The sequence below is a fragment of the Eucyclogobius newberryi genome, unplaced genomic scaffold (assembly GCF_026437365.1).
Source record: "Eucyclogobius newberryi isolate DKJ021-1_F unplaced genomic scaffold, fEucNew1.0.hap1 SCAF_63, whole genome shotgun sequence".
Taxonomy (NCBI): Eukaryota; Metazoa; Chordata; class Actinopteri; order Gobiiformes; family Gobiidae; genus Eucyclogobius; species Eucyclogobius newberryi.
Window position 1 is genome coordinate 384,320 of NW_027316312.1, and position 23,327 is coordinate 407,646.

At 49.1% G+C, this 23,327-nt stretch overlaps 1 protein-coding gene across 3 annotated transcripts in view; it reads left to right on the forward strand.

Moving 5' to 3' along the window:
* Positions 1-23,327, forward strand: part of LOC140348225 (unconventional myosin-VI-like) — a 147,832-nt gene that overhangs the window by 48,880 nt on the left and 75,625 nt on the right. For all 3 annotated transcript variants that reach the window (XM_072434289.1, XM_072434290.1, XM_072434291.1), the window contains exons 16-20: positions 107-202; positions 3,640-3,810; positions 9,607-9,645; positions 9,727-9,820; positions 18,348-18,478. In XM_072434289.1, the coding sequence (XP_072290390.1) occupies positions 107-202; positions 3,640-3,810; positions 9,607-9,645; positions 9,727-9,820; positions 18,348-18,478 (531 nt within the window). The remainder of the gene's footprint in view (positions 1-106; positions 203-3,639; positions 3,811-9,606; positions 9,646-9,726; positions 9,821-18,347; positions 18,479-23,327) is intronic.

Sequence of the window (23,327 nt, forward strand, 5' to 3'; positions counted from 1 at the left end):
CCAGGACTAAACCAGGTCTAAACCAGGACCAAACCAGGACCAAACCAGGTCTAAACCAGGACTAAACCAGGACTAAACAAGGTCTTTCTTTTTTCGTTTTTGTCAGATTCCCAGAAAGTCCAAATTGGCCGTTCACAGAAACGTGAGAGACGATGAAGGTTTTATTGTGAGACACTTCGCTGGAGCAGTTTGCTACGAGACCGTACGTAAACCAGGGCTCAGCGTCTGACGTTAGCATTAGCATTAGCATTAGCATGACATAAAGAGAGGTTCAATCGCCACGCCCCTCACACACACTAGCTTTAGCCACGCCCCTCACACACACTAGCTTTAGCCACGCCCCTCACACACACTAGCTTTAGCCACGCCCCTCACACACACTAGCTTTAGCCACGCCCCTCACACACACTAGCTTTAGCCACGCCCCTCACACACACTAGCTTTAGCCACGCCCCTCACACACTCTAGCTTTAGCCACGCCCCTCTCACACACTAGCTTTAGCCACGCCCCTCACACACTCTAGCTTTAGCCACGCCCCTCACACACACTAGCTTTAGCCACGCCCCTCTCACACACTAGCTTTAGCCACGCCCCTCACACACTCTAGCTTTAGCCACGCCCCTCACACACACTAGCTTTAGCCACGCCCCTCACACACACTAGCTTTAGCCACGCCCCTCACACACACTAGCTTTAGCCACGCCCCTCACACACACTAGCTTTAGCCACGCCCCTCACACGCACTAGCTTTAGCCACGCCCCCTTTAGCCACGCCCCTCACACACTAGCTTTAGCCACGCCCCCTTTAGCCACGCCCCTCAAACACACTAGCTTTAGCCACGCCCCCTTTAGCCGCGTTTCACATGATGGGGGTGTTTCACATGATGGGGGGTGTTTCACATGATGGGGGGGGTGTTTCACATGATGGGGGTGTTTCACATGATGGGGGGTGTTTCACATGATGGGGGGGGTGTTTCACATGATGGGGGTGTTTCACATGATGGGGGGTGTTTCACATTATGGGGGGGTGTTTCACATGATGGGGGGTGTTTCACATGATGGGGGGTGTTTCACATGATGGGGGTGTTTCACATGATGGGGGGTGTTTCACATGATGGGGGTGTTTCACATGATGGGGGTGTTTCACATGATGGGGGGTGTTTCACATGATGGGGGTGTTTCACATGATGGGGGTGTTTCACATGATGGGGGGTGTTTCACATGATGGGGGGTGTTTCACATGATGGGGGTGTTTCACATGATGGGGGGTGTTTCACATGATGGGGGTGTTTCACATGATGGGGGGGGTGTTTCACATGATGGGGGGGTGTTTCACATGATGGGGGTGTTTCACATGATGGGGGGTGTTTCACATGATGGGGGGTGTTTCACATGATGGGGGTGTTTCACATGATGGGGGGTGTTTCACATGATGGGGGTGTTTCACATGATGGGGGGGGGTGTTTCACATGATGGGGGGGTGTTTCACATGATGGGGGTGTTTCACATGATGGGGGGTGTTTCACATGATGGGGGGTGTTTCACATGATGGGGGGTGTTTCACATGATGGGGGTGTTTCACATGATGGGGGGTGTTTCACATGATGGGGGTGTTTCACATGATGGGGGGTGTTTCACATGATGGGGGTGTTTCACATGATGGGGGTGTTTCACATGATGGGGGGTGTTTCACATGATGGGGGTGTTTCACATGATGGGGGGTGTTTCACATTATGGGGGGGTGTTTCACATGATGGGGGTGTTTCACATGATGGGGGTGTTTCACATGATGGGGGTGTTTCACATGATGGGGGGTGTTTCACATGATGGGGGTGTTTCACATGATGGGGGGTGTTTCACATGATGGGGGGGTGTTTCACATGATGGGGGTGTTTCACATGATGGGGGTGTTTCACATGATGGGGGTGTTTCACATGATGGGGGGTGTTTCACATGATGGGGGGGTGTTTCACATGATGGGGGGGGTGTTTCACATGATGGGGGGTGTTTCACATGATGGGGGTGTTTCACATGATGGGGGGTGTTTCACATGATGGGGGTGTTTCACATGATGGGGGTGTTTCACATGATGGGGGGTGTTTCACATGATGGGGGTGTTTCACATGATGGGGGGTGTTTCACATGATGGGGGTGTTTCACATGATGGGGGGTGTTTCACATGATGGGGGTGTTTCACATGATGGGGGGTGTTTCACATGATGGGGGGTGTTTCACATGATGGGGGTGTTTCACATGATGGGGGTGTTTCACATGATGGGGGGTGTTTCACATGATGGGGGGGTGTTTCACATGATGGGGGTGTTTCACATGATGGGGGGTGTTTCACATGATGGGGGGGGTGTTTCACATGATGGGGGTGTTTCACATGATGGGGGGGGGTGTTTCACATGATGGGGGTGTTTCACATGATGGGGTGTTTCACATGATGGGGGTGTTTCACATGATGGGGGGGTGTTTCACATGATGGGGGGGGTGTTTCACATGATGGGGGGTGTTTCACATGATGGGGGGGGTGTTTCACATGATGGGGGTGTTTCACATGATGGGGGGGTGTTTCACATGATGGGGGGGTGTTTCACATGATGGGGGTGTTTCACATGATGGGGGTGTTTCACATGATGGGGGGTGTTTCACATGATGGGGGTGTTTCACATGATGGGGGGTGTTTCACATGATGGGGGGTGTTTCACATGATGGGGGTGTTTCACATGATGGGGGGGTGTTTCACATGATGGGGGGGTGTTTCACATGATGGGGGGGGTGTTTCACATGATGGGGGGGTGTTTCACATGATGGGGGGGTGTTTCACATGATGGGGGGGGTGTTTCACATGATGGGGGGTGTTTCACATGATGGGGGGGGTGTTTCACATGATGGGGGGGGTGTTTCACATGATGGGGGTGTTTCACATGATGGGGGTGTTTCACATGATGGGGGGTGTTTCACATGATGGGGGTGTTTCACATGATGGGGGGGTGTTTCACATGATGGGGGGGTGTTTCACATGATGGGGGTGTTTCACATGATGGGGGGTGTTTCACATGATGGGGGTGTTTCACATGATGGGGGTGTTTCACATGATGGGGGGTGTTTCACATGATGGGGGGGGTGTTTCACATGATGGGGGGGTGTTTCACATGATGGGGGGGTGTTTCACATGATGGGGGGTGTTTCACATGATGGGGGTGTTTCACATGATGGGGGTGTTTCACATGATGGGGGGTGTTTCACATGATGGGGGTGTTTCACATGATGGGGGTGTTTCACATGATGGGGGTGTTTCACATGATGGGGGGGGTGTTTCACATGATGGGGGGGTGTTTCACATGATGGGGGGGTGTTTCACATGATGGGGGGTGTTTCACATGATGGGGGTGTTTCACATGATGGGGGTGTTTCACATGATGGGGGGTGTTTCACATGATGGGGGTGTTTCACATGATGGGGGTGTTTCTCGTTTCAGACTCGTTATGTTCTCGTTTCAGACTCGTTATGTTCTCGTTTCAGACTCGTTATGTTCTCGTTTCAGACTCGTTATGTTCTCGTTTAAGACTCGTTATGTTCTCGTTTCAGACTCGTTATGTTCTCGTTTCAGACTCGTTATGTTCTCGTTTCAGACTCGTTTCGTGGAGAAGAACAATGACGCTCTGCACATGTCTCTGGAGGCGCTGGTCTCCGAGTCCAAAGACCCTTTCATCAGAGAACTGTTTGAGAACAACAACAACAGCAAAGACGCCAAACAGAAGGCGGGAAAACTCGGCTTCATCAGCGTCGGAAACAAGTTTAAGGTAAGGGACGGGTCAAAGGTCACAAGGGTCAAACGGGTCACGGAGTGGTCAAGGGGGTCACAGGGGTCAGAGGTCACAGGGGTCAGGCAGGGGTTAGAGTTAGTGCACATTCTCAGGAGCTTCTGCACAAACGCTTGTCTGTTACTACGGCAACACCCGGTTGGCTTTTAAATCACGACGACGCAGTCATGCCAACGACGAGCATTTGAAAGGGTCAATTCAGTCCAAAACCACAACTGCCGTTTCCCCGAAGACGACAGTGAGCGCCCCCTGTCCTTAGAGCCTCCTCCTGTCCTTAGAGCCTCCTCCTGTCCTTAGAGCCTCCTCCTGTCCTTAGAGCCTCCTCCTGTCCTTAGAGCCTCCTCCTGTCCTTAGAGCCTCCTCCTGTCCTTAGAGCCTCCTCCTGTCCTTACAGCCTCCTCCTGTCCTTACAGCCTCCTCCTGTCCTTACAGCCTCCTCCTGTCCTTAGAGCCTCCTCCTGTCCTTAGAGCCTCCTCCTGTCCTTAGAGCCTCCTCCTGTCCTTAGAGCCTCCTCCTGTCCTTACAGCCTCCTCCTGTCCTTAGAGCCTCCTCCTGTCCTTAGAGCCTCCTCCTGTCCTTACAGCCTCCTCCTGTCCTTACAGCCTCCTCCTGTCCTTACAGCCTCCTCCTGTCCTTAGAGCCTCCTCCTGTCCTTAGAGCCTCCTCCTGTCCTTAGAGCCTCCTCCTGTCCTTAGAGCCTCCTCCTGTCCTTAGAGCCTCCTCCTGTCCTTAGAACCTCCTCCTGTCCTTAGAGCCTCCTCCTGTCCTTAGAGCCTCCCCCTGTCCTTACAGCCTCCTCCTGTCCTTAGAGCCTCCCCCTGTCCTTAGAGCCTCCCCCTGTCCTTAGAGCCTCCTCCTGTCCTTAGAGCCTCCTCCTGTCCTTAGAGCCTCCTCCTGTCCTTAGAGCCTCCTCCTGTCCTTAGAGCCTCCCCCTGTCCTTACAGCCTCCTCCTGTCCTTAGAGCCTCCCCCTGTCCTTAGAGCCTCCCCCTGTCCTTAGAGCCTCCTCCTGTCCTTAGAGCCTCCTCCTGTCCTTAGAGCCTCCTCCTGTCCTTAGAGCCTCCTCCTGTCCTTACAGCCTCCTCCTGTCCTTAGAGCCTCCTCCTGTCCTTAGAGCCTCCTCCTGTCCTTACAGCCTCCTCCTGTCCTTACAGCCTCCTCCTGTCCTTACAGCCTCCTCCTGTCCTTAGAGCCTCCTCCTGTCCTTAGAGCCTCCTCCTGTCCTTAGAGCCTCCTCCTGTCCTTAGAGCCTCCTCCTGTCCTTAGAACCTCCTCCTGTCCTTAGAGCCTCCTCCTGTCCTTAGAGCCTCCCCCTGTCCTTACAGCCTCCTCCTGTCCTTAGAGCCTCCTCCTGTCCTTACAGCCTCCTCCTGTCCTTACAGCCTCCTCCTGTCCTTACAGCCTCCTCCTGTCCTTAGAGCCTCCTCCTGTCCTTAGAGCCTCCCCCTGTCCTTAGAGCCTCCTCCTGTCCTTAGAGCCTCCTCCTGTCCTTAGAGCCTCCTCCTGTCCTTAGAGCCTCCTCCTGTCCTTAGAGCCTCCCCCTGTCCTTACAGCCTCCTCCTGTCCTTAGAGCCTCCCCCTGTCCTTAGAGCCTCCCCCTGTCCTTAGAGCCTCCTCCTGTCCTTAGAGCCTCCCCCTGTCCTTAGAGCCTCCTCCTGTCCTTAGAGCCTCCTCCTGTCCTCACAGCCTCCTCCTGTCCTTAGAGCCTCAGCCTGTCCTTAGAGCCTCCTCCTGTCCTTAGAGCCTCCTCCTGTCCTTAGAGCCTCCCCCTGTCCTTAGAGCCTCCCCCTGTCCTTAGAGCCTCCTCCTGTCCTTAGAACCTCCTCCTGTCCTTACAGCCTCCTCCTGTCCTTACAGCCTCCTCCTGTCCTTAGAGCCTCCCCCTGTCCTTAGAGCCTCCTCCTGTCCTTAGAGCCTCCTCCTGTCCTTAGAGCCTCCTCCTGTCCTTAGAGCCTCCCCCTGTCCTTAGAGCCTCCTCCTGTCCTTAGAGCCTCAGCCTGTCCTTAGAGCCTCCTCCTGTCCTTAGAACCTCCTCCTGTCCTTAGAACCTCCTCCTGTCCTTACAGCCTCCTCCTGTCCTTAGAGCCTCCCCCTGTCCTTAGAACCTCCTCCTGTCCTTAGAGCCTCCTCCTGTCCTTAGAGCCTCCTCCTGTCCTTACAGCCTCCTCCTGTCCTTAGAGCCTCCTCCTGTCCTTAGAGCCTCCTCCTGTCCTTAGAGCCTCCTCCTGTCCTTAGAGCCTCCCCCTGTCCTTAGAGCCTCCTCCTGTCCTTAGAGCCTCCTCCTGTCCTTAGACCTCCTCCTGTCCTTAGAGCCTCCTCCTGTCCTTAGAGCCTCCTCCTGTCCTTAGAGCCTCCTCCTGTCCTTAGAGCCTCCTCCTGTCCTTACAGCCTCCTCCTGTCCTTAGAGCCTCCTCCTGTCCTTAGAGCCTCCTCCTGTCCTTAGAGCCTCCTCCTGTCCTTAGAACCTCCTCCTGTCCTTAGAACCTCCTCCTGTCCTTACAGCCTCCTCCTGTCCTTAGAGCCTCCTCCTGTCCTTAGAGCCTCCTCCTGTCCTTAGAGCCTCCCCCTGTCCTTAGAGCCTCAGCCTGTCCTTAGAGCCTCCTCCTGTCCTTAGAGCCTCCCCCTGTCCTTAGAGCCTCAGCCTGTCCTTAGAGCCTCCTCCTGTCCTTAGAGCCTCCTCCTGTCCTTAGAGCCTCCTCCTGTCCTTAGAGCCTCCTCCTGTCCTTAGAGCCTCCTCCTGTCCTTAGAGCCTCCCCCTGTCCTTAGAGCCTCCTCCTGTCCTTAGAACCTCCTCCTGTCCTTACAGCCTCCTCCTGTCCTTAGAGCCTCCTCCTGTCCTTAGAGCCTCCTCCTGTCCTTAGAGCCTCCCCCTGTCCTTAGAGCCTCCTCCTGTCCTTAGAGCCTCCTCCTGTCCTTAGAGCCTCCTCCTGTCCTTAGAGCCTCCTCCTGTCCTTAGAGCCTCCTCCTGTCCTTAGAGCCTCTTCCTGTCCTTAGAGCCTCCTCCTGTCCTTAGAGCCTCCTCCTGTCCTTAGAGCCTCCTCCTGTCCTTGAGCCGTATTACACCTAGAGGACTGTAGGTCAAAGGTCGTAGCGTTCTCTCTCCTCTGAGCTTTGTCTTGAAGGTCAAAGGTCGTGCCGTGTGTAGGTCAAAGGTCGTGCCGTGTGTAAGTCAAAGGTCGTGCCGTGTGTAGGTCAAAGGTCGTGCCGTGTGGCCTTCTCTCTTGCAGCTGTGTAATGTGTTAAACTCTCGTCTGATGTGTCAGAACGACCTTCGCCTCTGAGTTTGTCATTAGTTCATTAACGAGCTGTCGCCTCAATTACACGCTCATTCTGACCAATCACAGCCCTACGAGATCAGACCAAGGGATTACACTACAACAGGATCAAACCAGGTCTAAACCAGGTCTAAACCAGGTCTAAACCAGGTCTAAACCAGGACTAAACCAGGACTAAACCAGGACTAAACCAGGACTAAACCAGGTCTAAACCAGGACTAAACCAGGACTAAACCAGGTCTAAACCAGGTCTAAACCAGGTCTAAACCAGGTCTAAACCAGGTCTAAACCAGGTCTAAACCAGGTCTAAAGCAGGTCTAATCCAGGACTAAACCAGGTCTAAACCAGGTCTAAACCAGGACTAAACCAGGTCTAAACCAGGTCTAAACCAGGTCTAAACCAGGTCTAAACCAGGTCTAAACCAGGACTAAACCAGGACTAGACCAGGACTAGACCAGGACTAGACCATGACTAGACCAGGTCTGTGTCTGAAGCTCTTTATCTCAGACTGAACAGATTCAGAGTCTGCTCACGTTTCATCCTGAAGCAACAGCGACATTTTAAATTCATGAATCAGACACAGAGCGACAGAGCGAGACAGAGAGGGACAGAGAGGGGGACAGAGCGAGACAGAGAGGGGGACAGTGCCTCCTGCTGGTGCCAGAGTCAGGCCTCTTGCTGGTATCTTCTCAGTGATGAGGTTGTGGGTTCGACTCTGGATCTGTGAATATATTTAAGTGCCGGATTTTATTTATTTATTTCTCTTTTTCCTGAAGTATTTGTGACACTTTTCAAATCTAATGAGCTCGACACAGCGTAAGAAAGAGTCATGTCGTTCTGAACTTATGACCCGACCTGCTTTAGTCCTGCTTTAGTCCTGCTTTAGTCCTGCTTTAGTCCTGCTTTAGTCCTGCTTTAGTCCTGCTTTAGTCCTGCTTTAGTCCTGCTTTAGACCTGCTTTAGTCCTGCTTTAGTCCTGCTTTAGTCCTGCTTTAGACCTGCTTTAGACCTGCTTTAGACCTGCTTTAGACCTGCTTTAGTCCTGCTTTACTCCTGCTTTAGTCCTGCTTTAGTCCTGCTTTAGACCTGCTTTAGTCCTGCTTTAGTCCTGCTTTAGTCCTGCTTTAGTCCTGCTTTAGTCCTGCTTTAGTCCTGCTTTAGTCCTGCTTTAGACCTGCTTTAGTCCTGCTTTAGTCCTGCTTTAGTCCTGCTTTACTCCTGCTTTAGTCCTGCTTTAGTCCTGCTTTAGACCTGCTTTAGACCTGCTTTAGTCCTGCTTTAGTCCTGCTTTGGACCTGCTTTAGACCTGCTTTAGACCTGCTTTAGTCCTGCTTTAGACCTGCTTTAGTCCTGCTTTAGTCCTGCTTTAGTCCTGCTTTAGTCCTGCTTTAGTCCTGCTTTAGTCCTGCTTTAGACCTGCTTTAGTCCTGCTTTAGTCCTGCTTTAGTCCTGCTTTAGTCCTGGTTTAGTCCTGCTTTAGTCCTGCTTTAGACCTGCTTTAGTCCTGCTTTAGTCCTGGTTTAGTCCTGCTTTAGTCCTGCTTTAGTCCTGGTTTAGTCCTGCTTTAGTCCTGCTTTAGTCCTGCTTTAGTCCTGCTTTAGTCCTGCTTTAGACCTGCTTTAGACCTGCTTTAGACCTGCTTTAGTCCTGCTTTAGTCCTGCTTTAGTCCTGCTTTAGTCCTGCTTTAGTCCTGCTTTAGTCCTGCTTTAGACCTGCTTTAGTCCTGCTTTAGACCTGCTTTAGTCCTGCTTTAGACCTGCTTTAGTCCTGCTTTAGTCCTGCTTTAGTCCTGCTTTAGTCCTGCTTTAGTCCTGCTTTAGTCCTGCTTTAGACCTGCTTTAGTCCTGCTTTAGTCCTGCTTTAGTCCTGCTTTAGACCTGCTTTACTCCTGCTTTAGTCCTGCTTTAGTCCTGCTTTAGTCCTGCTTTAGTCCTGGTTTAGTCCTGCTTTAGTCCTGCTTTAGTCCTGGTTTAGTCCTGCTTTAGTCCTGCTTTAGACCTGCTTTAGACCTGCTTTAGTCCTGCTTTAGTCCTGCTTTAGACCTGCTTTAGACCTGCTTTAGTCCTGCTTTAGTCCTGCTTTAGTCCTGCTTTAGACCTGCTTTACTCCTGCTTTAGTCCTGCTTTAGTCCTGCTTTAGTCCTGCTTTAGTCCTGCTTTAGTCCTGCTTTAGTCCTGCTTTAGTCCTGCTTTAGTCCTGCTTTAGACCTGCTTTAGTCCTGCTTTAGTCCTGCTTTAGTCCTGCTTTAGTCCTGGTTTAGTCCTGCTTTAGTCCTGCTTTAGACCTGCTTTAGTCCTGCTTTAGTCCTGGTTTAGTCCTGCTTTAGTCCTGGTTTAGTCCTGCTTTAGTCCTGCTTTAGTCCTGCTTTAGTCCTGCTTTAGTCCTGCTTTAGACCTGCTTTAGACCTGCTTTAGACCTGCTTTAGTCCTGCTTTAGTCCTTGACGTCTCCGTGGCGACAGATTTACGCTGCGTCTCTGATTTAGTCCTGTGTTTCTCAGACTCAGCTGAACTTGCTGCTGGAGAAGCTGCGCTCGACGGTCAGTTTCTCAAACGCTCGAGTCATTTTTCAGATTGAAAATGTGGATAAAATGATCATAAATGATGTGATTTGTTTCCAGGGCTCGAGCTTCATCCGCTGCGTCAAACCAAACCTGAAGATGGTCAGTCGCCAGTTTGAAGGAGCTCAGATCCTGTCACAGCTGCAGTGCTCAGGTCAGTGCTGCACTGCACATTACTGCACATCACTGGACATCACTGGACATCACTGGACATCACTGGACATCACTGGACAGCACTGGACAGCACTGGACAGCACTGGACAGCACTGGACAGCACTGCACAGCACTGGACATCACTGGACATCACTGCACATCACTGGACAGCACTGGACATCACTGGACATCACTGGACATCACTGGACAGCACTGCACAGCACTGGACATCACTGGACATCACTGGACATCACTGGACATCACTGGACATCACTGCACATCACTGCACATCACTGGACATCACTGGACATCACTGCACATCACTGGACAGCACTGGACAGCACTGGACATCACTGGACATCACTGGACATCACTGGACATCACTGCACATCACTGCACATCACTGCACATCACTGGACATCACTGGACAGCACTGGACAGCACTGGACATCACTGGACATCACTGCACATTACTGCACATCACTGCACATCACTGGACAGCACTGGACAGCACTGGACAGCACTGGACAGCACTGCACAGCACTGGACATCACTGGACATCACTGGACATCACTGCACATTACTGCACATCACTGGACAGCACTGGACAGCACTGGACAGCACTGGACAGCACTGCACAGCACTGCACATCACTGCACATCACTGGACATCACTGGACATCACTGGACATCACTGGACAGCACTGCACAGCACTGGACATCACTGGACATCACTGGACATCACTGGACATCACTGGACAGCACTGCACATTACTGCACATTACTGCACATCACTGGACAGCACTGCACAGCACTGGACATCACTGGACATCACTGCACATCACTGGACAGCACTGGACATCACTGGACATCACTGGACATCACTGGACATCACTGGACATCACTGCACAGCACAGCACTGGACATCACTGGACATCACTGGACATCACTGGACATCACTGGACATCACTGCACATCACTGGACATCACTGGACATCACTGGACATCACTGGACATCACTGGACATCACTGCACATCACTGCACATCACTGGACAGCACTGGACAGCACTGGACATCACTGCACATTACTGCACATCACTGGACATCACTGCACAGCACTGGACATCACTGGACATCACTGGACATCACTGGACATCACTGGACATCACTGCACAGCACTGGACATCACTGCACATCACTGCACAGCACTGGACATCACTGGACATCACTGGACATCACTGGACATCACTGGACAGCACTGCACAGCACTGGACATCACTGGACATCACTGGACATCACTGGACATCACTGGACAGCACTGCACATTACTGCACATCACTGGACAGCACTGGACAGCACTGGACATCACTGGACATCACTGCACATCACTGGACAGCACTGGACAGCACTGGACATCACTGGACATCACTGGACATCACTGGACATCACTGCACAGCACTGGACATCACTGGACATCACTGGACATCACTGGACAGCACTGGACATCACTGGACATCACTGCACATCACTGGACAGCACTGGACATCACTGGACATCACTGGACATCACTGGACATCACTGCACAGCACTGCACAGCACTGGACATCACTGGACATCACTGGACATCACTGGACATCACTGCACATCACTGCACATCACTGGACAGCACTGGACAGCACTGGACATCACTGCACATTACTGCACATCACTGGACATCACTGGACATCACTGGACATCACTGCACATCACTGCACATCACTGGACATCACTGGACATCACTGGACATCACTGGACATCACTGGACAGCACTGGACATCACTGGACATCAACAATCAGAGAGAACATTAATTACCATCATCACATAGAATGAATAATATTCTCATCAAAAATTCTCATAAATAACAACAAGAACAACAACAACAACCATAATAAATAATAATGAATAACCATCGTTATAGATAATAATCATATTCATCCATAATCATAATAAATGCTAATAAAGTCAGAGCAGCATTCACGCTAACGAGTGTTTACAGGAAAGTAACTAATAGTAACTTTCTCCCCCCCCCTCTCTCCTCCCTCCCCCTCCCCCCCCTCTCTCCTCCCCCTCTCTCCTTCCCCTCTCTCCTCCCCCTCTCTCCTCCCCCTCTCTCCTCCCCCCTCTCTCCTCCCCCCTCTCTCCTCCCCCTCTCTCCTCCCCCTCTCTCCTCCCCCTCTCTCCTCCCCCCTCTCTCCTCCCCCCTCTCTCCTCCCCCTCTCCTCCCTCCCCCCCTCTCCTCCCTCCCCCCTCTCTCCTCCCTCCCCCTCCTCCCCCCTCCCTCTCCTCCGCCTCTCTCCTCCGCCTCTCTCCTCCGCCTCTCTCCTCCCCCCTCCTCCCCCCTCTCTCCTCCCCCCTCTCTCCTCCCTCCCTCTCCTCCCCCTCTCCTCCCTCCCCCTCTCTCCTCCCTCCCCCTCCCCCCCCTCTCTCCTCCCCCTCTCTCCTCCCCCCTCTCTCCTCCCCCTCTCTCCTCCCCCCTCTCTCCTCCCCCTCTCTCCTCCCCCTCTCTCCTCCCCCTCTCTCCTCCCCCCTCTCTCCTCCCCCCTCTCTCCTCCCCCTCTCCTCCCTCCCCCCCTCTCCTCCCTCCCCCCTCTCTCCTCCCTCCCCCTCCTCCCCCCTCTCTCCTCCGCCTCTCTCCTCCGCCTCTCTCCTCCGCCTCTCTCCTCCGCCTCTCTCCTCCCCCCTCTCTCCTCCCTCCCCCTCCTCCCCCTCTCTCCTCCCCCTCTCTCCTCCCCCTCTCCTCCCTCCCCCCTCTCTCCTCCCTCCCCCTCCTCCCCCCTCTCTCCTCCCCCTCTCTCCTCCCTCCCCCCTCTCTCCTCCCTCCCCCCTCTCTCCTCCCTCCCCCCTCTCTCCTCCCTCCCCCCTCTCTCCTCCCCCCTCTCTCCTCCCTCCCCCCTCTCTCCCCCCCTCTCTCCTCCCCCTCTCTCCTCCCCCTCTTTCCTCCCCCTCTCTCCTCCCCCTCTCTCCTCCCCCCTCTCTCCTCCCCCTCTCTCCTCCCCCTCTCTCCTCCCTCCCCCCCTCTCCTCCCTCCCCCCCTCTCCTCCCTCCCCCTCCTCCCCCTCTCTCCTCCCCCTCTCTCCTCCCTCCCCCTCCTCCCCCTCTCTCCTCCCCCTCTCTCCTCCCCCCTCTCTCCTCCCTCCCCCCTCCCCCTCCTCCCCCCTCTCTCCTCCCCCCTCTCCCTTCTCTCTCTCTCTGAAGGTTAAACTCTCTCTCTTTCTCTTCTGCAGATTTAGAGTTACATCAAAACCTCATTTATTTAAAGTGACAGAATGTGATGAGCTCCTCAGTCACAGCGACAGATTTAAGACCTGCTTTAGTCCTGCTTTACTCCTGCTTTAGACCTGCTTTAGTCCTGCTTTAGACCTGCTTTAGACCTGCTTTAGACCTGCTTTAGTCCTGCTTTAGTCCTGCTTTAGACCTGCTTTAGTCCTGCTTTAGTCCTGCTTTAGACCTGCTTTAGTCCTGCTTTAGTCCTGCTTTAGACCTGCTTTAGACCTGCTTTAGACCTGCTTTAGTCCTGCTTTAGACCTGCTTTAGTCCTGCTTTAGTCCTGCTTTAGACCTGCTTTAGACCTGCTTTAGTCCTGCTTTACTCCTGCTTTACTCCTGCTTTAGACCTGCTTTAGTCCTGCTTTACTCCTGCTTTAGACCTGCTTTAGTCCTGCTTTAGACCTGCTTTAGACCTGCTTTAGACCTGCTTTAGTCCTGCTTTAGTCCTGCTTTAGTCCTGCTTTAGTCCTGCTTTAGTCCTGCTTTAGACCTGCTTTAGACCTGCTTTAGTCCTGCTTTAGACCTGCTTTAGTCCTGCTTTAGTCCTGCTTTAGACCTGCTTTAGACCTGCTTTAGTCCTGCTTTAGTCCTGCTTTAGACCTGCTTTAGTCCTACTTTAGTCCTGCTTTAGTCCTGCTTTACTCCTGCTTTAGACCTGCTTTAGTCCTGCTTTAGACCTGCTTTAGTCCTGCCTTAGTCCTGCTTTAGTCCTGCCTTAGTCCTGCTTTAGTCCTGCTTTAGTCCTGCTTTAGTCCTGCTTTAGTCCTGCTTTAGTCCTGCTTTAGTCCTGCTTTAGTCCTGCTTTAGACCTGCTTTAGACCTGCTTTAGACCTGCTTTAGACCTGGTTTAGACCTGCTTTAGTCCTGCTTTAGACCTGCTTTAGTCCTGCTTTAGACCTGCTTTAGACCTGCTTTAGACCTGCTTTAGACCTGCTTTAGTCCTGCTTTAGTCCTGCTTTAGACCTGCTTTAGACCTGCTTTAGACCTGCTTTAGACCTGCTTTAGTCCTGCTTTAGTCCTGCTTTAGACCTGCTTTAGACCTGCTTTAGTCCTGCTTTAGTCCTGCTTTAGACCTGCTTTAGTCCTACTTTAGTCCTGCTTTAGTCCTGCTTTACTCCTGCTTTAGACCTGCTTTAGTCCTGCTTTAGTCCTGCTTTACTCCTGCTTTAGTCCTGCTTTAGTCCTGCTTTAGTCCTGCTTTAGTCCTGCTTTAGTCCTGCTTTAGTCCTGCTTTAGTCCTGCTTTAGACCTGCTTTAGACCTGCTTTAGTCCTGCTTTAGACCTGCTTTAGACCTGGTTTAGACCTGCTTTACTCCTGCTTTAGTCCTGCTTTAGTCCTGCTTTAGTCCTGCTTTAGTCCTGCTTTAGACCTGCTTTAGACCTGCTTTAGTCCTGCTTTAGTCCTGCTTTAGACCTGCTTTAGACCTGCTTTAGACCTGCTTTAGACCTGCTTTAGACCTGGTTTAGACCTGCTTTAGTCCTGCTTTAGTCCTGCTTTAGTCCTGCTTTAGACCTGCTTTAGTCCTGCTTTAGACCTGCTTTAGACCTGCTTTAGTCCTGCTTTAGACCTGCTTTAGACCTGCTTTAGACCTGCTTTAGACCTGCTTTAGTCCTGCTTTAGTCCTGCTTTAGACCTGCTTTAGACCTGCTTTAGTCCTGCTTTAGTCCTGCTTTAGACCTGCTTTAGCCCTGCTTTAGACCTGCTTTAGACCTGCTTTAGACCTGCTTTAGACCTGCTTTAGTCCTGCTTTAGTCCTGCTTTAGTCCTGCTTTAGACCTGCTTTAGACCTGCTTTAGTCCTGCTTTAGTCCTGCTTTAGTCCTGCTTTAGACCTGCTTTAGACCTGCTTTAGTCCTGCTTTAGTCCTGCTTTAGTCCTGCTTTAGACCTGCTTTAGACCTGCTTTAGACCTGCTTTAGTCCTGCTTTAGACCTGCTTTAGACCTGCTTTAGACCTGCTTTAGTCCTGCTTTAGTCCTGCTTTAGTCCTGCTTTAGTCCTGCTTTAGACCTGCTTTAGTCCTGCTTTAGACCTGCTTTAGACCTGCTTTAGACCTGCTTTAGACCTGGTTTAGACCTGCTTTAGTCCTGCTTTAGTCCTGCTTTAGTCCTGCTTTAGACCTGCTTTAGACCTGCTTTAGACCTGCTTTAGTCCTGCTTTAGACCTGCTTTAGACCTGCTTTAGACCTGCTTTAGACCTGCTTTAGACCTGCTTTAGTCCTGCTTTAGTCCTGCTTTAGTCCTGCTTTAGACCTGCTTTAGACCTGCTTTAGACCTGCTTTAGTCCTGCTTTAGTCCTGCTTTAGACCTGCTTTAGACCTGCTTTAGTACTGCTTTAGACCTGCTTTAGTCCTGCTTTAGACCTGCTTTAGACCTGCTTTAGTCCTGCTTTAGTCCTGCTTTAGTCCTGCTTTAGTCCTGCTTTAGACCTGCTTTAGACCTGCTTTAGTCCTGCTTTAGTCCTGCTTTAGACCTGCTTTAGTCCTGCTTTAGACCTGCTTTAGTCCTGCTTTAGTCCTGCTTTAGACCTGAGGACAGTGTGAACGTGAGATTCTAATACACTTTGTTATTCATACTCTAAACATCTTATTAAAGGTGTAACAGTGGTTTTAGGGGAGATCCATGAATCAGGACGTATCAGGTTCTGTGGATCATATACTGCAGCGTACCAGGCGATACTCCGCCCTAGTGTCGTTGTTGTTGTTGGTGTAATACCTCATTCGTCCAGGAGGGCGCCATTGTAGAAGAGATTCAGCTGTATCATCTGGACTTTGGACTCTCATCCGAGAGGAACTCCAGATGATACAGCTGTTTGTTTGTATGTTTGTTCATGTTGTTGTTGTTGTCCTCAGGGATGGTGTATGTATGTTTGTTCATGTTGTTGTTTGTTCATGTTGTTGTTGTTGTCCTCAGGGATGGTGTATGTATGTTTGTTCATGTTGTTGTTGTTTGTTCATGTTGTTGTTGTTGTTGTCCTCAGGGATGGTCTATGTATGTTTGTTCATGTTGTTGTTGTTTGTTCATGTTGTTGTTGTCCTCAGGGATGGTGTATGTATGTTTGTTCATGTTGTTGTTGTTTGTTCATGTTGTTGTTGTTGTCCTCAGGGATGGTGTATGTATGTTTGTTCATGTTGTTGTTGTTTGTTCATGTTGTTGTTGTTTGTTCATATTGTTGTTGTCCTCAGGGATGGTGTATGTATGTTTGTTCATGTTGTTGTTGTTTGTTCATGTTGTTGTTGTTGTTGTCCTCAGGGATGGTGTATGTATGTTTGTTCATGTTGTTGTTGTTTGTTCATGTTGTTGTTGTTGTCCTCAGGGATGGTGTATGTATGTTTGTTCATGTTGTTGTTTGTTCATGTTGTTGTTGTTGTCCTCAGGGATGGTGTATGTATGTTTGTTCATGTTGTTGTTGTTTGTTCATGTTGTTGTTGTTTGTTCATGTTGTTGTTGTTGTTGTCCTCAGGGATGGTCTATGTATGTTTGTTCATGTTGTTGTTGTTTGTTCATGTTGTTGTTGTCCTCAGGGATGGTGTATGTATGTTTGTTCATGTTGTTGTTGTTTGTTCATGTTGTTGTTGTTGTCCTCAGGGATGGTGTATGTATGTTTGTTCATGTTGTTGTTTGTTCATGTTGTTGTTGTTGTCCTCAGGGATGGTGTATGTATGTTTGTTCATGTTGTTGTTGTTTGTTCATGTTGTTGTTGTTTGTTCATGTTGTTGTTGTTGTTGTCCTCAGGGATGGTCTATGTATGTTTGTTCATGTTGTTGTTGTTTGTTCATGTTGTTGTTGTCCTCAGGGATGGTGTATGTATGTTTGTTCATGTTGTTGTTGTTTGTTCATGTTGTTGTTGTTGTCCTCAGGGATGGTGTATGTATGTTTGTTCATGTTGTTGTTTGTTCATGTTGTTGTTGTTTTTTCATGTTGTTGTTGTTGTTGTCCTCAGGGATGGTCTATGTATGTTTGTTCATGTTGTTGTTGTTTGTTCATGTTGTTGTTGTCCTCGGGGATGGTGTATGTATGTTTGTTCATGTTGTTGTTTGTTCATGTTGTTGTTGTTGTCCTCAGGGATGGTGTATGTATGTTTGTTCATGTTGTTGTTGTTTGTTCATGTTGTTGTTGTTTGTTCATGTTGTTGTTGTTGTTGTCCTCAGGGATGGTCTATGTATGTTTGTTCATGTTGTTGTTGTTTGTTCATGTTGTTGTTGTCCTCAGGGATGGTGTATGTATGTTTGTTCATGTTGTTGTTGTTTGTTCATGTTGTTGTTGTTGTCCTCAGGGATGGTGTATGTATGTTTGTTCATGTTGTTGTTTGTTCATGTTGTTGTTGTTGTCCTCAGGGATGGTGTATGTATGTTTGTTCATGTTGTTGTTGTTTGTTCATGTTGTTGTTGTTTGTTCATGTTGTTGTTGTTGTTGTCCTCAGGGATGGTCTATGTATGTTTGTTCATGTTGTTGTTGTTTGTTCATGTTGTTGTTGTCCTCAGGATGGTGTATGTATGTTTGTTCATGTTGTTGTTGTTTGTTCATGTTGTTGTTGTTGTCCTCAGGGATGGTGTATGTATGTTTGTTCATGTTGTTGTTGTTTGTTCATGTTGTTGTTGTTTGTTCATATTGTTGTCCTCAGGGATGGTGTATGTATGTTTGTTCATGTTGTTGTTGTTGTTGTCCTCAGGGATGGTGTATGTATGTTTGTTCATGTTGTTGTTGTTGTTGTTGTCCTCAGGGATGGTGTATGTATGTTTGTTCATGTTGTTGTTGTTGTTGTCCTCAGGGATGGTGTATGTATGTTTGTTCATGTTGTTGTTGTTGTTGTCCTCAGGGATGGTGTATGTATGTTTGTTCATGTTGTTGTTGTTGTTGTCCTCAGGGATGGTGTATGTATGTTTGTTCATGTTGTTGTTGTTGTTGTCCTCAGGGATGGTGTATGTATGTTTGTTCATGTTGTTGTTGTTGTTGTCCTCAGGGATGGTGTATGTATGTTTGTTCATGTTGTTGTTTGTTCATGTTGTTGTTGTTGTTGTTGTTGTCCTCAGGGATGGTGTATGTATGTTTGTTCATGTTGTTGTTTGTTCATGTTGTTGTTGTTGTTGTCCTCAGGGATGGTGTATGTATGTTTGTTCATGTTGTTGTTTGTTCATGTTGTTGTTGTTGTTGTCCTCAGGGATGGTGTATGTATGTTTGTTCATGTTGTTGTTTGTTCATGTTGTTGTTGTTGTTGTCCTCAGGGATGGTGTCAGTGCTGGACCTCATGCAGGGCGGGTTTCCCTCTCGAGCTCCTTTTCATGAACTCTACAACTTGTACCAGAAATACATGCCCCCGAAACTGACCCGACTGGACCCTCGACTCTTCTGCAAGGTACACACACCTACACACACACCTACACACACACCTACACACACCTACACACACACCTACACACACTCCTACACACACACCTACACACACACTTACACACACTCCTACACACACACCTACACACACACCTACACACACACTTACACACACTCCTACACACACACCTACACACACTCCTACACACACACTTACACACACTCCTACACACACACCTACACACACTCCTACACACACACCTACACACACACCTACACACACTCCTACACACACACCTACACACACTCCTACACACACACCTACACACACACTTACACACACTCCTACACACACACCTACACACACACCTACACACACACCTACACACACTCCTACACACACACCTACACACACACCTACACACACACCTACACACACACCTACACACACTCCTACACACACACTTACACACACTCCTACACACACACACACCTACACACACACCTACACACACCTACACACACACCTACACACACACACACCTACACACACACCTACACACTCCTACACACACCTACACACTCCTAAACACACACCTACACACACACCTACACACACCTATATGCTCCTACACACACACACACACACACACACACACACTTACACACTCCTACACACACACTTACACACACACCCACACACACACACATCTCTACACACACACACACACCTACACACACACCACGTCTCATGGTCTCATGGTCTCATGTTCTCATGGTCTCATGGTCTCATGTTGTCATGGTCTCATGTTCTCATGGTCACATGGTCTCATGTTCTCATGTTGTCATGGTCTCATGATCTCATGGTCTCATGGTCTCATGTTCTCATGTTCTCATGGTCTCATGTTGTCATGGTCTCATGGTCTCATGGTCTCATGGTCTCATGTTCTCATGTTCTCATGGTCTCATGTTGTCATGGTCTCATGTTCTCATGTTCTCATGGTCTCATGTTGTCATGGTCTCATGTTCTCATGTTCTCATGGTCTCATGTTGTCATGGTCTCATGTTGTCATGGTCTCATGTTCTCATGGTCTCATGTTCTCATGTTGTCATGGTCTCATGTTCTCATGGTCTCATGGTCACATGGTCTCATGTTCTCATGTTGTCATGGTCACATGTTCTCATAGTCTCATGTTCTCATGTTCTCATGGTCACATGATCTCATGATCTCATGGTCTCATGGTCACATGGTCACATGGTCTCATGATCACATGTTCTCATAGTCTCATGTTGTCATGGTCTCATGGTCTCATGGTCTCATGGTCTCATGGTCTCATGTTGTCATGGTCTCATGTTGTCATGGTCACATGGTCTCATGTTCTCATGTTGTCATGGTCTATGGTCTCATGTTGTCATGGTCTCATGGTCACATGGTCTCATGTTCTCATGTTGTCATGGTCACATGATCTCATGATCTCATGGTCTCATGGTCACATGGTCTCATGTTGTCATGGTCTCATGGTCTCATGGTCTCATGGTCTCATGTTCTCATGGTCTCATGGTCTCATGGTCTCATGTTGTCATGGTCTCATGTTGTCATGGTCTCATGGTCTCATGTTGTCATGGTCTCATGGTCTCATGTTCTCATGTTCTCATGTTCTCATGTTCACATGTTCTCATGGTCTCATGTTCTCATGGTCTCATGTTGTCATGGTCTCATGTTGTCATGTTGTCATGTTGTCATGGTCTCATGTTGTCATGGTCATGTTGTCATGGTATCATGGTCTCATGTTCTCATGGTCTCATGTTGTCATGGTCTCATGTTCTCATGGTCTCATGTTCTCATGGTCTCATGTTCTCATGGTCTCATGTTGTCATGGTCATGTTGTCATGGTATCATGGTCTCATGGTCTCATGTTCTCATGGTCTCATGTTCTCATGGTCTCATGTTCACATGTTCTCATTGTCTCATGTTCACATGTTCTCATGGTCTCATGGTCTCATGTTCTCATGGTCTCATGTTCTCATGGTCTCATGTTGTCATGGTCATGTTGTCATGGTATCATGGTCTCATGTTCTCATGGTCTCATGTTGTCATGGTCTCATGTTGTCATGGTCTCATGTTGTCATGGTCATGTTGTCATGGTATCATGGTCTCATGTTCTCATGGTCTCATGTTGTCATGGTCTCATGTTCTCATGGTCTCATGTTCTCATGGTCTCATGTTGTCATGGTCTCATGTTCTCATGGTCTCATGTTGTCATGGTCTCATGTTCTCATGTTCTCATGGTCTCATGTTCTCATGGTCTCATGTTCACATGTTGTCATGGTCTCATGTTCTCATGGTCTCATGGTCTCATGTTCTCATGGTCTCATGTTCTCATGGTCTCATGTTGTCATCGTCTCATGTTGTCATCGTCTCATGTTCTCATGGTCTCATGGTCTCATGTTCTCATGGTGTCATGTTGTCATGGTCTCATGTTGTCAGGGTCTCATGTTCTCATGGTCTCATGTTCTCATGGTCTCATGGTCTCATGGTCTCATGTTCTCATGGTCTCATGGTCTCATGTTCTCATGTTCTCATGGTCTCATGTTCTCATGGTCTCATGTTGTCATGGTCTCATGGTCTCATGTTGTCATGGTCTCATGTTGTCATGGTCTCATGTTCTCATGGTCTCATGTTCTCATGGTCTCATGTTCTCATGGTCTCATGGTCTCATGTTGTCATGGTCTCATGTTCTCATGGTCTCATGGTCACATGGTCTCATGTTCTCATGGTCACATGGTCTCATGTTCTCATGTTGTCATGGTCTCATGGTCTCATGGTCACATGTTCTCAGTCTCATGTTCTCATGGTCACATGATCTCATGGTCTCATGTTCTCATGGTCTCATGTTGTCATGGTCTCATGGTCTCATGGTCTCATGGTCTCATGGTCTCATGTTGTCATTGTCTCATGTTCTCATGGTCTCATGTTCTCATGGTCTCATGTTGTCATGGTCTCATGGTCTCATGGTCTCATGTTGTCATGGTCACATGGTCTCATGTTGTCATGGTCTCATGGTCTCATGGTCACATGATCTCATGATCTCATGATCTCATGGTCTCATGTTCTCATGGTCTCATGGTCTCATGGTCTCATGGTCTCATGTTCTCATGGTCTCATGTTGTCATGTTGTCATGTTGTCATGGTCTCATGGTCTCATGTTGTCATGGTCTCATGGTCACATGGTCTCATGTTGTCATGGTCACATGGTCTCATGTTATCATGGTCTCATGTTCTCATGTTCTCATGGTCACATGGTCTCATGTTGTCATGGTCTCATGTTGTCATGGTCTCATGTTGTCATGGTCTCATGGTCACATGTAGTCATGGTCTCATGGTCACATGGTCTCATGTTGTCATGGTCTCATGTTCTCATGGTCTCATGTTCTCATGGTCTCATGTTCTCATGGTCTCATGGTCTCATGGTCACATGTTGTCATGGTCTCATGGTCACATGGTCTCATGTTTTCATGGTCACATGGTCTCATGTTGTCATGTTGTCATGGTCACATGGTCTCATGGTCTCATGGTCACATGGTCTCATGTTGTCATGGTCTCATGGTCACATGGTCTCATGGTCTCATGTTGTCATGGTCACATGGTCACATGGTCTCATGGTCTCATGTTGTCATGGTCTCATGTTGTCATGGTCTCATGTTGTCATGGTCTCATGGTCTCATGTTGTCATGTTCACATGGTCACATGGTCTCATGTTGTCATGGTCTCATGTTGTCATGGTCACATGGTCTCATGTTGTCATGGTCACATGGTCTCATGTTGTCATGGTCTCATGGTCACATGGTCTCATGTTGTCATGGTCACATGGTCTCATGTTGTCATGGTCTCATGGTCTCATGGTCACATGATCTCATGATCTCATGGTCTCATGGTCTCATGGTCTCATGTTGTCATGTTGTCATGTTGTCATGGTCTCATGGTCTCATGTTGTCATGGTCTCATGGTCACATGGTCTCATGTTGTCATGGTCACATGGTCTCATGTTATCATGGTCTCATGTTCTCATGTTCTCATGGTCACATGGTCTCATGTTGTCATGGTCTCATGTTGTCATGGTCTCATGTTGTCATGGTCTCATGGTCACATGTAGTCATGGTCTCATGGTCTCATGTTGTCATGGTCTCATGTTCTCATGGTCTCATGTTCTCATGGTCTCATGTTCTCATGTTCTCATGGTCTCATGGTCTCATGGTCACATGTTGTCATGGTCTCATGGTCACATGTTGTCATGGTCTCATGGTCACATGGTCTCATGTTTTCATGGTCACATGGTCTCATGTTCTCATGGTCACATGGTCTCATGTTCTCATGGTCACATGGTCTCATGTTGTCATGGTCACATGGTCTCATGTTGTCATGGTCACATGGTCTCATGTTCTCATGGTCACATGGTCTCATGTTCTCATGGTCACATGGTCTCATGTTCTCATGTTCTCATGGTCTCATGTTGTCATGATCTCATGGTCTCATGTTGTCATGGTCACATGGTCTCATGTTGTCATGGTCACATGGTCTCATGTTGTCATGGTCACATGGTCTCATGTTCTCATGGTCACATGGTCTCATGTTGTCATGGTCACATGGTCTCATGTTGTCATGGTCACATGGTCTCATGTTGTCATGGTCACATGGTCTCATGTTCTCATGGTCTCATGTTGTCATGATCTCATGGTCACATGGTCTCATGTTGTCATGGTCTCATGGTCTCATGGTCTCATGTTGTCATGGTCACATGGTCTCATGTTGTCATGGTCTCATGGTCTCATGTTCTCATGGTCACATGGTCTCATGTTCTCATGGTCACATGGTC